The sequence below is a fragment of the Metopolophium dirhodum genome, chromosome 6 (genome assembly GCF_019925205.1).
Source record: "Metopolophium dirhodum isolate CAU chromosome 6, ASM1992520v1, whole genome shotgun sequence".
Lineage (NCBI taxonomy): Eukaryota > Metazoa > Arthropoda > Insecta > Hemiptera > Aphididae > Metopolophium > Metopolophium dirhodum.
Genome location: NC_083565.1, coordinates 17019996 through 17035446, shown reverse-complemented (window position 1 = coordinate 17035446; position 15451 = coordinate 17019996). Strand labels below are relative to the sequence as shown.

The window sequence follows — 15451 nt, the reverse complement described above, 5'->3', positions numbered from 1 at the left end:
GGAAATAAATTATAATGGGCACACATTTATTACAATGAAATCTATTGCACCTATGACCAAAATTGTAGTTTTCATCCAAAATCTAAAGTTTGAAGTACACGGTATTGATAATTAACGTGGTTTATTTTTTAATTTATTTGGTACAAGTAAATCGAATTAATCGTGTTCCTAGATATTTCATGTAAAAATCAATAGCGTACGTATCAATAGCTTTTGGGAGTTTTACTTTAAACAAGTAAAATTATATTGTTACGTACAATTAACAGATATAAAATAAAATATGATATAATATAAGTATAATATAATATATACCATATATTATATTATAGTGAACTAGTGAAGAATATCGCCTGGCGACGCAGCAGTTATGTTAAATAAGCCGTGATAAAATTATGATTTTATTTTAAAGGTTTCTTTTTCATTATAATAGGTAGAATATTATAAAAACTATTTTCACGGATTCTTTTACTGAAAATATTTAAATTTTGTAACATAATAAACATATTAAATATTAGTATGTACTATGTACCTACGAGTAAAATAATGTTTTAAAATCGATACCCGTTACAGATTTGAAACATGGTATAATATAATTTATAAAATCTATTTTGATAAAGAAAAGATAAAATTGTAACTTGCAAGAAGTCATGTTATTATGTTAATTTTACATAGGTACTGCAGGCACATAAGTTGTTGTATACAGCTATTACTTATAAAAGGTTATATCATTAAATTATGTTTAACAAAATGGTAATAACATCAAATTTAAAATTAAAGATTCCTAGGATAACCAACAATAAGGAAATATTAATAAGGCAAAAATAATTTGTAATACCTAACCTACAAAAGAGTTTTGTAGTGTAATCAACATTATTATTGTAACTGCCAAGAATAATAAACGTAAAGGACATTAACCTCCATCTTCTCCAGGTTCAATATTTCTGCTAAAAATAGTAATAGTGCAGACATCTACATTTTTACTTTTATAAAAGAAGCATCTTAAAATGTTTAAAACTGTCAAGTTTTAGAAATTTAATTTAAGATTTAAATTGATACCTGAATTTGGTTTAAATCATATTAGTTTCAAACCATTGTATTATTAATGTATTGAAACTTATAAGTTATAATGATTTACCGATTTAGGATAATAATCATACTATAACCACAAGTAAATAATCACCATAAATTAACAATATTGAACAATCATTGACGGACAATTTAATAATATTAAGATCATGTAAGGTTAATAATAAAATGATTTCTACAATTTTTACCTTTACATTTTTTTCTATAATATGGTTGATTTTATTAGGTAACAATTAAAATGTGACGCAGAAAGCAGACTAAAATTCGTATTTGAATATTGAAGGGTAAGTATATACTTAAAGTATACAATATACATATACCTAATACATATTATATTATATTAACCTATTGACAAATTATAATCTTTTTACGTTTTTTTAGTTTATACCTTAACCTTCAAATATTTAAAATAATTTTGTAACATAAGGTTATATGGCATATGATTGTTATTTAAAGAAAAATGATTTATAGTTTATGACAAATCAATGGACCATCCATCATTTTTAACTTTATACCATCAATTTTTTTTCACTTGTTTCAATATAATTGTATTTAGCTTTTTTTCAAATGATTACGTAGGTACACTCAAACATACTTTCTATTATACGACGTCAGTTCTGCATTCAATTTTAATAGGTGCCTTATTTGGAATCTACTTTATATGGGTTTGGCCTACTTTAGTGCGCCTCACAAAATGTCACACACTCACACCACATGTAGTAAATTTCTGTTAATTAATAGTAGTTCATTAATATATCACTAAATATAAGTTATTAAAATATAAATTAAATAGAGTTAAATTATTTTTTTTCAGTTAATATAATATAGGTACCAATTATCTTTCGTGATCATAGCTTTTCCAATCAAAATTATATATAATATAATATACAACTCATTACACACATACTAAATTGTCTATATGCACACGTATAAATACGTTATATGTAATATATTATAAGTGTAGTAGAGGCTAGTTAATTTAGAATTATAGAGATAGTATTATTAGATTTAAAAAATAATATAAAGGATTTTGGCATTAAAAACAAAATCAGTTAACGAAAATGAAATGAAAATTTTGGCATATGTAGGTTATATTCAAGAAGTTATATATGTATATATAGATAATATGAGAATATAATAAAACCATCATTTTTAAATGTCTATTAAAAAAGTAACATAGGCTAATGTAAATAAACAAACTCACATCCTGGTTTTGAACCATTTTTTCGTGTACATCTATACGGTTGATATGTGCCATGATATTGTTGAGGCTGTAGTTTTCCATAAATATTTTTATCCATTTCTGCAGTTGATTTAATAAATAAGGCACCAGAATAAAATGTTTATACAGTCATAAAAATCAATTTACAAATTGTATCGTTACCCAACGAAAAACACAATACCACCAACGGGTAACGTAGAACTGGTACTGTGTGTGCTAAGGGTCCTGATTTCCGGGATTTATTTTTATCGAATAGGAGTCATGCCAGATTCACTCTATCCGTGTCTTCACTAAACATTTTATTAAAAACCATAGGAAAAATAATAAAAATAAAAGTAAAACAACTCAGCAAATGAACGGAACACAACGCGTGTGTGTCAACGGGCACCAGACAAACTGTTATGGGAGATACTATATTACTATCCTGAAGGCCGGTGTGAGAATCGGCAAATAAAAAGTTAAACCACCGTCAGTGATATACATATACGACGTTCTAAACGGGATTATTTAATATCAATAATATTAAGATGCCATGTGGTAAATTTAAACGCGAAGTGGTTTTATGTTACCATATTTTATGCTTGATAAAGGATAAACTGTGGTATTAACTGTTGATTAATTAAAATAGAAACAGTATATAATTTATCATTCCATCAAGCTGATAACAGAATGCGCCCTTGTGAACCATCCACATGCATCATATTATATCAAGCCATTTGTAACATTTTTGTTTTTATATTGTTACTTACCACATGAATTTATAGTACGCTGTATAGATTGCAAGTTAAGATTTTATTTTAGTCGACTAAAAAAAAAAATAATTATGATTATGAATTAAACTTAAAATACTGTTAAAAACTAAAAAATCAATAACTTAAATACATCATTTATTTTAAATAAACCAATACGACAATCCTGCCAAATGTTTTTTATTTACAATATATAATAATATTTAAATGTAGATAGTACAATGCGTTTACCGAAATTCTATATTTTAATATTTTATGTAATATAAAGTAGGTACTATATTTTATTGTATGACACTATTTATTACGTTTATCTTTATCTATTACTTACCAAATTGAGTTTCATTTTCATTGTACAGTGTTCTTTTTTATGTACCGTACCTAGTAATAATTTAAATAATCATACCTTAAGAAAAATAATTTAAGATTCAATTAGGATTCGATTTATACACAATCAAAATTGTATATATTTATACTTTCCTTAAAATAATCAAGCTTCTCACTCCTTATCTAGCGTTTATATTTTAAAATGTTATTCTCATCCGTTTTATTTTTTGTTCAAAATATTTGACCTTAAAATGTGTGTACTACTGTACTAGTTCATGGGTATGATAACCTTAAGAAATGCAACCTTCTATACACTCTCCGCTATATATATTTAATACGTTTATATTATGTTTATCTATTACTTGCCAAATTGTGTTTCGTTTTCATTAGACAATTTTACGTGAAAGAATATAAAAATGTTTTTTAATTAATTTTTTGTATAGGTGCTAGGTAGTAGGTAATTCGAGGAAAATCATGTTTTTTCGTTTTTACCTAAGTAAAACAGGAATATGTGAAAACTCCCTGCCGATTATAAATTATACAAATAATTACCACAAAATATTTAAGTAATATTGCATATTATACTTGGCAAAAGCTCAGACAGAATACAAAACGTTTGATTTCTTTACCTCCCTTCGGTGCAAGTATATAAAGCACTATTATTTTAATTTGATAACAAATAATGATTTGTTCATTAATTCATTGCATTTATATTATTAACGCTCAGTTTACTTTAAATATTCATAAGATCGTTTTAGAATAGTCTTTTACAATTATTTTTAGCATAACAAAAACTACTGACAAATTTAAAAATTGATGTTTCAAAATTGCACTTTTTCAAGTTTGGTTTTAGATTTTTAGCGGAACATACCTACTACTTTTACAGTGATGTTTTTTTTTTTTTTAATGCTTTAATTTTCAATTTAATTGGTCGTTTCTGGTATAAAATTGAATATAGCTGTTACATTTTTTATAAGTGATGTAAAATTTAATTAAAATTTTTGGAAATTGGATGTTCACACATTAGGTAGTACATTACACGTAAAATAACGATTTACTCTCGTACGATTTTTGTTATTTTGTTGTATGTAATTAAAATAAGGAGGGCAAGTGGGTATTACTCTGCTGTACAGAAGGTTACAAGTGGGTCACTGTAATGGATTTTGTTAAATTTGAATTGATATAATATCATTGTATAAGAAAAACGATTCTAAGCGAAGCGGGAGTTGAATTGCACTTATTATACCTAAAAAGAAATGGCCGAACTGCACTCGTTCAAAAAAAGGAGTTAAAATTTAAGGTCACTATGACACGTTTATTATTATAATAATATTTGACGATTTAAAAAAAGAATTACAAAAAAAAAATTATAAAAATGAAAAAATTATTTATATTATTATTACTATAAAAATTATCAAAATAAGTTTTAAAAAAAAAAAGTTATAATAATGACAATAATATTTGATGATTTAATAAATATAATATTATATTAACATAATGGGCAATGGTATGTATAAAACAATCATTCTTAACTACGCCAATGATTAAAACCATTGTCAGTCCTAAGCCTGTAAGTGGGAATGGAAATTTTTGTTTTATAAACTTTACCCCTTCAAATGCATGATATTTCTGTTGGAATACATTTTTTGAGCCCAGGTGCAGTTCGACCACTACCTGCTTTTTAGCCGAGTGCAGTTCGACTAAAATAAGTGCAATTCGACCCGAGCGAAGACAGTCAGCCAATATTACTAAGTATATTTGATGATATTATTGTGAGTAAAATAATTTATATATTATAACCTATTTACATGGAACTATTAGTTTTAAATTTTTAATCCTTATATTAGCTATAAAAGTTGAACATTTTATACATTTTTAACTACTACATTTTTAATTCGATAAATTTCATCAAAATTTGAACTTGCCTGCTCTTTTGAAAACTGTGATGAGACACCAAAAAAAAAAAACACAAAATACAAAACAAATACATAATAATAGTACAAAGAAAGGTAGAAAAAATATAGTGTGAGCCACCCTGTCCCAACACCCGGTGTGTCGAGGGGCACACATAGTTCGTAGCAAGCGCTATTTTAGGAAAATGGGGAGCATGGTAGTACCAAGTACTCGGGAAATTCCGGTTTTTCCTTAATTTTTATTTTGTTTTTACCTGCGCTTTTGAAAATTTTTGGGAATTTTCACCTCTCCGATGCACCAACTAGATTCACTTTCCCATCGAACAAGATACTGTTGAAGTAAATCAAAGCAGTTTCACCGCCCCAAACGGAGATGATACACAAAAATAAAACATTTTAAATTTAAAAAAAAACACACATTGTAAAATCAATACATTCATCGCTCCGCTCAGAATCTAAAAAATTATAATTTCATATATAAATTCATATAATATGAATCATAGAAACTTGAAACATTTCACTATTACTTAGAATTTAGATTATTATTTACGCAATAACATTTCCAAAAAAGGTAAACTACAATCCTATTTACACCATTCTACAGTATTACCTTATAAATAGTATCCTTAGACCTTAATTAATATTATGATGGTAAATTAGTAAATAATAAATATTACTAATTATATTACTATAGTACTTAATAAAATTATATTAATAAATAACTTAAGAAACAGAGGTTAGACATACCGCATCGACTCAGAATCATTTATTGTGAACAATGATTTATCATAAGTTAAAATATAATACTTAAAAGATAAGTTACAGTTACATAGTACCTACTCAATGTAGAGACAATATAGGAAAAAATAACAATTTTAGTTATTTTGTTTTAAAAATATTATTCGTTAGGACTCGAAACTTTTTGCCATTTAGTTTAATTTCATTGATATTTTCAAAATAATAGTGCAATCTACCGGGTATAACTGTATAAGTATAATAAACAATTAATATAATATGCTTTAAAAATAAACGCTTAGGGTCACAAAGGGTCCGTCTCTGCTTTGAATCGTTATTTTATACAATGATATATCATTGAATTCTAGTTTAACATTTTCATACTAAAACTTAAGTGTTTTCGTAAATATTTTTACATGCATTTCATATTTTCGTGTAATCAGTAGAAGCCGAGCAGGATATAGCAGTGACCGGGTATTGGGGCACTCAACTCGAGCTGTTATAAATAACATTGCAAATATAAAATGTTGATTTGGAGTTTTATTAAACTTGCAACTTTAAGATTTACGATTACCTTTCTGAATTTCCTACATTAATGATAGTAATACGAAACGTTATAGTATAAAAAAACAATATAAAAAGAAGACTAAAAATAAAATTTAAAATGATTCATCATCGTAGATTTAAAACTAGATTTTTACCGTATTTATTACAAATGGCTCAATACGATTATACTTCATATAAGATATTTGTATATTTTTAGCTACGCAAGTCACAAACATTGAAATGAATACTTCCTTAAAACAAGATAAATATATACATTTTACCTAGAAAAATAAAATAAAATATATATTGCTGAAACCGGGACAGCATGTGCAATGTGCATGTGTAGTGCCGCACATGGTGGTTTTGTTAGCACATACAGTAAACAAATGTACCCACCCACTATTTATCATTATATATAAGTAAAATGTTCAAGCTTCACTTGGTAATTCGATTCACATTACCTCGAGCATTAAATTTATTCAAACATTTTTAAATTAGATCTTTTAATATATTGATTATCTAGCCCCCCCCCCCCCCCAAACAGCCTAAAACGATAGAATTTTGCCTGTTCTTAATTTGTTATGCTTCGTATATCTATATATATTATATTATATAGGTATAGTCGACATGGTGTGTACTAAATAAATATAATATATTATATCATTGACCTATCATCTATGAGACTAGACCAAAATCGTGGTTATAAATAATTCCTGTGGGGAGGGGGGATGCAAATTACCCTCTTTCCAGATATATTTTAATAGCAGCTAGCCTAACATTTTACTAGCAGCTATTCATAAGTTGATTAAAAACAAACATTCTACTATCCAAATTGTTGATCAACTAGCAACAATAGGTATACCAAGTTCGTTATAAATGTAAAATGAACGTACAGTGCATACATCTTTCATGTCCTCAGTGATTAAATATTTAAATAAACTAGTAAATCATTATAGTCCACAGAAATTATTATTATAATTTACATAAGCTTTCTGTGGCTTGTATCGGCTGTGATACCAGTAAAGTTGCATTACTTTGTAACCCGTCTGGAACCACTGTGCGGACGCCGCGCGCTTGTTTGTGTATGTATTTTTTTTTAATGCGTTGATTATTGGTAGAGCCGTGCTGCACACTGTGCATACATGCAGCGTAAAGCACATGGGCAAATAGTGTCAAAAAACATGTATTATAGGTAGCTAAATATTATTAAAACATATTTTTTACATCATTGCAGTCCGGAGATAATTCTAAATAATGGGGTACTCCATATATTATCATGACTATATAAGTAAATATACGTTTTTAATTTTAGGCATTTTTAGCATTTAATTTGTTTTGAAATAAAGCTTACATTTAAATAGTGTGGTTACGTGTATACCTATAATTAATGTTCTAATTTTTTTGAACACTATCTTAAAAATTATGCAATAAACAATAAACCTATAAATTACAGTTCATAATAATAACACTCAAATATAATATTTCTATAACAGCAGCAACTAAAGATGTTGCCGCTTTTCTTGGATACCATTAATGACAAAAAAGTTGTTTTTAGTTTCAAGACGAGAGGTATCGGGCGAAAGGTAAAAACTATAGACGTCTTAAAGAATAAACCTAAATAGAGTAAAATTTATAAGCAATTTTAAAATGATGACAAATCGTTCGAATATGAATATTATATTATACAAATATAAAATTATTCATGTAAAACGGAGACATTTTTTGGGAGGATTGAGAATTACCGAGGGAATTATTCCAGTGCTAGGCCACCTACCTCTCCCACGAATCACGATCACCTCCTAATTCCTACCTCGTGCTATGCGACTGTACATTTTGATCCATTTAAAACCGTTAGGCGTTAACCGTAAACTGATGGGCATTATAGAGCTGCATTGTTTCTTTGAATACTCGAGACAAAAATAAAAAACACTAAATTTGCACCTAACCTACCAAATATAACTGATATACACTTATAGGTACAACGTATAAGCTACTGTCCTACAATATATATTTTATAATTCGATCCAGATTCTCAAAATCTCTACCTAACAAAATGTTTACGTTTCGTGTATGCACGTACACATAGGATACATAGTGTCAAACTGTCATAAAAGTGTCATAAAAATTATAATGACGTCAACGGGTCCAGTGATAACCACGGCGGTTCTTCGACTTAATGTTATTACTTATTAGGTACCTGCAGATATCTATGTTAATAACTTACCTAGGTCGTCCATGTTTTAGGCGTGCCTGCTCTCAAACCCAGAGCACAGTGACGTCTCCAATACTACTGTCACGATGATATTAATACTATAATTGTGGACGATGTACGCGTACAACTGTGAAGAATGGAGCACATCGGCGGCGTCTGGTTACGCGACGTTATTGTTTTTGTGCATTTTCGCCGAGAACGAAAACAATCGGAGAAGACGTGCGCGGTGACGGAATTCCGACGGTTTTATTGTTTAAGAAATTTCTTTTCGCGTAGGTATTTCGTTTTTATCAGTCTCTGCGAGAAATAGTAATAATATTATTATTATACATTTCTAGTTTCTACATGTAAGTAAACAGTAATCTCTTCGGCCCCGACGTCCGCCAATGTTTACTTACGTGTTATCATAATATTCTACATACTGTGGTGTGCGCTATCAATGTTGGCGGAAATGCGACGTTGCCGGTGTGGCGGTCGGTCAATTCAGTCGACGCCGGCGCGTGATCGAGCGCGAGTACCCCTTATCAGTTATCACGTCTGTGAGTTAACAAATCTCGCTTAGTGCTTACGACACCCACGCACCCTTCCCGTCGCACACCCGACACTTTCACCATTATGGCATGATAGTCCCGTAGGCCGTAGCGCCACCGCTGCCCGAGTCGTTCGCGTCCTCCGACCCTTTCTCCCCTGCTCCAACCAACAGCATTCAACAGGCTATTTTTATCCCCCGTGCACATGCTCGCGACGAATATACATATATAATACAATAACAATATTATTATCAACTATTTTTATTATTATTATTATTATTATTATCGCCGCCGCCGCCGCCGAAATTTTCGTCTTCGCCGCTGCACCAGCACTGAGCACTTTGAACAGACCGCGACTAGACTATGCGACCGGCTCCCTTCCTCCTCTATAACTGTTGTAGTACGATCAGCAGCGGCAACGGCATCATCGCTATCGTCAGCAGCAGCCGTGTCTTTACCGGTCTGCCTCGACGACTCTCGTTCTGATTCCGTTCGTACCAACGGAAATAGTTTTTCGGGACCGAGTAAGAAGAAGAGGAGAAATCTCGTCCGAGACAACCCCCGCACGCCTACAGTCGCCCCCGCACGCCCCGTCGAGTCCGACGAACACGCGACTGCTGATTGCCGACTGACCTACACACACCGCGGGCGGAAGCTATAACGATGCCGCCGGATATAAGCAAGTGAGTACGCGACCACCAAATAACATATTATTTTATTACTATAGTATTGCCCGTGTACGACGTGATCGTTCGTGCAGGGGGACTCGATTATCGATCGGACCCGTATCGTCGTCGTAAAGATAAAATAATAACTTACTGATTAATTATTGTTAAATAACCACCCCTATGATAGTCGTACGCGTGTGAGCGTCGACAAATTATTGTACAGTCGTGACGTGCCGTCCATCATGCCGGGTGTTTGCAGCGATCCGAACTTTTTCGAGACTACCGTCGAGCCTCTGCTCGCGGCCGGCCGCGAGGGCGACCTATGCGAGTGGCTCAAGAAAAACGGACTGATTGCCAAGGAACAGAAATGCCCGAACTCCAAGTGCCTAACCACGGACAAGATGCAGTGGCATCGCGCACGCGTCGTCGATAAGTTCAACTGGATGTGCCTAACGTGCAAGAAAAGGGTGCCGGTTAGGAATGCGTCCTTCTTTGCTGACTTCAAGTGCGAGCTGAGTTATGCGCTGAGAGTCATTGACGGTAAGCTGTGGCCATTTGCTACTTGCTTAGTTGCACTGTAGTAATGTGTCTTAAATGCACTTTGTTCATATATTTTTCTTTTTTACAGGTTGGTGTAAGAATATGCCGCTTAGCGATTTCGGTGGTGAATGCAAAAATAAAGTAAATCTAGCCAAACGTATTTACGCTGCATGTACTCAAGTATCTGAGTGGCAGTTGAAAAAAATTGTTGGTGACTTCAAACTGGGCGGCACAGATGTTGTAGTCATCGTAGATGTGTTTCCAGATGGCAACATGAGTTTGGAAGTACCAACCACGTCTCATAATAATAACTTTTCCAAAAGAGTGCTATGCATTGCTGATACTGCCCACGTTCCCGTTCGTGTGTGGGCAAGCCTTCTAGATGGATCTAATAAAGTAAAACAATCATAATTTATATGTATTCAATTATTAAGATATTTTTAATTAATACTGTTCATTGGTTTAGGAAAATTCTAAAATAGTAGAAATGGTGAAAAACCATGTTATGCTGGGTTCAACTATTGTAACAAATGAAATGTTATATCCATTGTTGCACAATTTACCTGGAATAGGAGAAGTCATAAGCACAGAAGCATTGATGAATTTGGACATTAACCACGATCACAAATCTTTAAAAAATTTAGGTTAGTAGGTAACATTGTAGATAAACGTAATTGAGCAATATTGCTGAATTGAGGATGATTTTCTGTTATAGAAACAATATGGGCTACCACCGTAGAAGCCTGTATTCACTTACAAGACTTGAGTACAGCACTTGCTGAACAGCATCTAATAGAACTACAGTGGAGACAAATGTATGGATTTATAGCGTTTCCTTCTTTGATACAACATATTGTCGAGTATACAGCTTACAATAACCCAAAATGTCCACCTTTGCCAAGCATTTGGCCAACAAATTAAATCAATTGATAAGTACAAATATTAGCTTATTGCTAAACCCACCGTTTAATATTATATACATGGTAATTTTTGTCAATTATTGTACGACATTATGACTACTATTAAGTTTGAAGAAGTTAAGTTTATAAATCTTATTCATAACGATTATTTTCAAAAATAACAATTATCATAATGACATCTAGACATAATTTAATTTTTAAATAAAACGCTGATATGCTGAATAAAAATACTTCATAATATTTATAACATTTAAATCAACAAAATAAAGATCCAAAATAATTTTTTTTTGTTTTAACCAAAAATAATTAATATACTGAAGAAACCTTTATTTATTAAATATTTTTTGTGTTCTGTGCGCTAATTTTATATTTTTAATCCAAGGCAATACCTAGTATATATTATATTTTTAAATTTATACTTTTCAATTGAACATCACATTTTATAAGATTAATTGATCTTTAAAAATATTTTAAAAAGGATGTTTTTCCCCACCTTTGACTTACTTGTTCTTATTGGTTTCATTAAATGTATAATAATTATATATTATTGTTTATGAATTAATTGATACTTTTTTAACAATCAAAATAAATATCAATACATTTAAAGTCCAACACTAAAACTAAAATTTAATAATCCACATATTTAATATTTTGTTATGGGATACATATCAGTTGTTTTTAAATATATTATTTATATTGCAATATTTTGGAAAATAATAAGTATATTGGTATACTTATATTAAATTTCCCAACTTAAAGTTATTTAATATACTATGTTGGTATTATAATATATTAACTACACAGTTTATCTATTTTTTTGTTTAATAATTCTTCAGAATTTTATAACTATTTTCTAATTGATTGGAAATATTTTGCTTTTCAAAAAATATAATTAAATAGATATTAATGTAATTAATATTGTCAAAGACTGGTTTTTTAAACAGATTTTTACTTTATTTAATTTAAATAATTTGGTGCCATTCTATAAGTTAAATATATTAAGAAAGGTAATGCAAAAGCAATATTAAATTAATAAATAAATATTTACAAATGTTAAAAAGTACAGGGTAATTCAGCTACAGCCAAAACATAATGTCTTTTTTTACTATAAAATGTACAACTTAAGCTTACTTGTGATTTTACACCAGTGATGTTTTCTCATATGAATTAAGGACTTAAGGAGTCAGGATTAAATATTTGATAATGTGCATTAATTGTATACTTATGGTAGATAGTTACTCCATTTTTATTTTTTACATCACTCAACATTGTTAAAGTCTGTTATTCGGAACTAATGTAAATAATTTGTAGAAATAACTTAAAACATGTTTAAAGTTAATATAATAAAATATTGTTTAAGTTTAAAATTGAATTTGTTTATATGAGTACGCTATATAGGTTCTTCATGATGCATTTAACAGCAAAAATATTATTTAATATTTTTATATAATATATAATATATTTATAATCTATTCAAATGTGGTTGTATTTCGTGTTAAACACAATTACAAAATCAGTGAATTATTATTTACAAATATTGATTAATTTGTAGTTTCTTTTCTATTGTGTGATAAATTTTTATTTTTATTGTCTATTGATTAACGTTAATTTTTTTTTATCTAATAGAGAATGAAGAACTTATGCTTAACACTTAGTACACTTTAATTTTATCAATATAATATGTCTCATACTTTTTTATTTCATTATAAAGGGTAATGCTATTAATATTAATCTTTTATTATTTATCTAAAAATTAAATATCCTGTTAACATATTTTAAATCATTGTATGTTGCAAAATCACTTAAAATATAAAATATGTTACATAATTAAATTGTTATTTTGTATTAGCAACAATAATAGAACTTTTCAAGTGCCTTTTTACTGTTACATTAATGTCTAAAGCTCAAAAAATATTTTAACTTTAATGTCTGTAAAATAGTAATATTATTAAATAAGATTTTACCTATAATTATCCTTAAACATTTTGTTTAGTAATTTCATTGTTTGTATGTATTGTCCTTTTAAGTTTTTGATTAAATTATAATCTATTCCTGTTACTAATACCTAAATCTTAATTGTTTTCTAAAGTGAATTATTATTATTACATTGCTATTGTTGCCTTTTTTTCAATGTTAGACTTAATTTATACCAAAGGCTTTTATTTTTATCATTTTATATTGTCTCATGATGTTGAAATAATATTTAAACGTGTTACTTATGTTCTTATTATATTTTTCATTGTACAATTAAAACAATTTACCAGTTGTAAACATTTTGCAAAATGATTACTTTATTTTTCAAATACTCCATTTTAAACAAAACAAGTTTTTATTATATTGTAGATTGTTCCTAGTAATTTCAATTTGAAATGTTGTTTTCCATTTTGTACTTTACTTCCATTTTCATTGTGTTTCGTTAATAGAAATATGTTATTTCTACAATATTATTAAGTTAGTTTTTTTTGTATATCAAAATATCAATGTTAGACATTTTTTTTGAGACTTAATTATGTTAAGTTTTTTTTTTTTTTTAGTATTTTGACTTTTTTGCCGTGTTAATTGAACTAATTAATACATTTTGTTTAAAACTGAAACACACTGTCTTCCTCTAGCAAGTGGCTTATATAAAATATATTTTTAATAAATGATATACAATTAATATTTTAATGTTTGACTGTTAAATATAATACAATATTTTGTTACAAATATTGATACTGTGTTTAATATATATTTTGTAATACTATATACTACACTGGAACATATTTGAATTTTTAATTATACATTATGTACACATGTTAAATTGAATTTTTCTTTTTTTTTTTAAATTTCAAATCATATTTTGAAGTTAAAATTAGGTATGTTGATGTTAATTATAAATTTTTTCTATGTACATAATGATAGTATAGTAAAATTATTATACTAGTACTCTATTTGAATAATTAGCGGTGTTTAGTTATTGTAATTTTAACTATTAACAATTTAGTTTGAACTTACTTACGTTTTCTTTTTTTTGTTTTAATTAGTGATGAGAGTCTAGTAAATTTACCGTGTACAGTTTACCGGTATGGTAAATTAACTATTAATTTTGTTTTAAATTTTCTAAAAATATAATTGGATTATAATGCAAATAGGAATTTTTATAAAATGATAATGACTGATAGGTATGTGAAATGAATTATTGTAGTTATTGAATACCACATTTCGTCAACCAATTTGTGGATCATTTAATCATGTCATTTAATATATAATATTGTATGCATTTTAATAAAACAAATGACAATGATTATTAATTATTATTTTTAATTTTATTTCTTTTATTTCTTGATTAGCCAATTTTTTACTTAAATTCGTATTTTCATAATATATAGGTTTATAATATAATTATATATATATTACAAATGATCAAAGAGACAATTAATTTGAGTTTATCATTATTATTATTATGCACATGATGTATTATATGTATTATAAAAGATATGTTTTTTTTTGGTTAGGTTATGTTGGTTTTTATTATAAAAAGGTAATTCAGTATTTTAAATTTAAATCTAATTATTTTATTTAATTCTATGGTGTGATTCAGTGGCGGATCCAGGGGGAATTTCCCCTCGCCCTCCAAACACCGTAGTTTCCCTTTGTCTTACACTAAAATTTGTTGCAAATGTATGTACTGTTTGTAATTTCCCCCCTCCATGTCCCCCCACCCACCAAAAAAAATTAAGCCCTGGATCCGCCACTGGTGTGATAAAAAAATCAAGACCATTATTTTATTTTATATTTATCTTGTCTTCTTTACATAATATAACGACAATAACTGTGACAAAGTTCAATGGCCACCGTACACTATAAACCAATTTTTAATAACAATTTACCAATTTTACTATAAATTTAAAAAATAAAAAAACTGATATTAATTTATACTGATTTATAAATATATTTTCGTGAGTTTTTTTATATATTTTTATATATCTGTGGTTAACAACTTGAATTAACCCTGCTACCAACCCAA

General features: G+C 28.7%; 2 protein-coding genes across 4 annotated transcripts in view; one reads left to right on the top strand and one right to left on the bottom strand.

The window, feature by feature from the left end:
• LOC132947880 (paxillin-like) overlaps nucleotides 1–9181 on the bottom strand; it is a 37035-nt gene extending 27854 nt beyond the window's left edge. Inside the window, exon 1 of one of the 3 annotated variants that reach the window (XM_061018119.1) lies at nucleotides 8800–9181. In XM_061018119.1, the coding sequence (XP_060874102.1) occupies nucleotides 8800–8812 (13 nt within the window). In that variant the 5' untranslated portion in view covers nucleotides 8813–9181. Of the gene's footprint in view, nucleotides 1–2290; nucleotides 2496–8799 lie in introns of those variants that run through there. The other 2 variants (XM_061018115.1, XM_061018121.1) reach the window with 2 other exon arrangements.
• A 133-nt stretch (nucleotides 9182–9314) lies between these two features.
• Nucleotides 9315–13742, top strand: LOC132947882 (uncharacterized). The gene is made up of 5 exons (XM_061018123.1): nucleotides 9315–10000; nucleotides 10173–10525; nucleotides 10614–10921; nucleotides 10992–11169; nucleotides 11241–13742. Exons 1-5 carry the CDS (start codon nucleotides 9981–9983, stop codon nucleotides 11444–11446), a joined length of 1065 nt encoding a protein of 354 aa, XP_060874106.1. The 5' UTR covers nucleotides 9315–9980; the 3' UTR covers nucleotides 11447–13742.
• The last annotated feature ends 1709 nt before the right edge of the window (nucleotides 13743–15451 follow it).

Excerpts from the sequence above, each read along its gene's own strand:
- LOC132947882 (XM_061018123.1), top strand. The coding sequence starts at position 9,981 with ATGCCGCCGGATATAAGCAA. Across the intron at positions 10,526-10,613 it reads TGCGCTGAGAGTCATTGACG|GTTGGTGTAAGAATATGCCG; the intron begins GTAAGCTGTGGC and ends TCTTTTTTACAG. Across the intron at positions 10,922-10,991 it reads TTCTAGATGGATCTAATAAA|GAAAATTCTAAAATAGTAGA; the intron begins GTAAAACAATCA and ends TCATTGGTTTAG.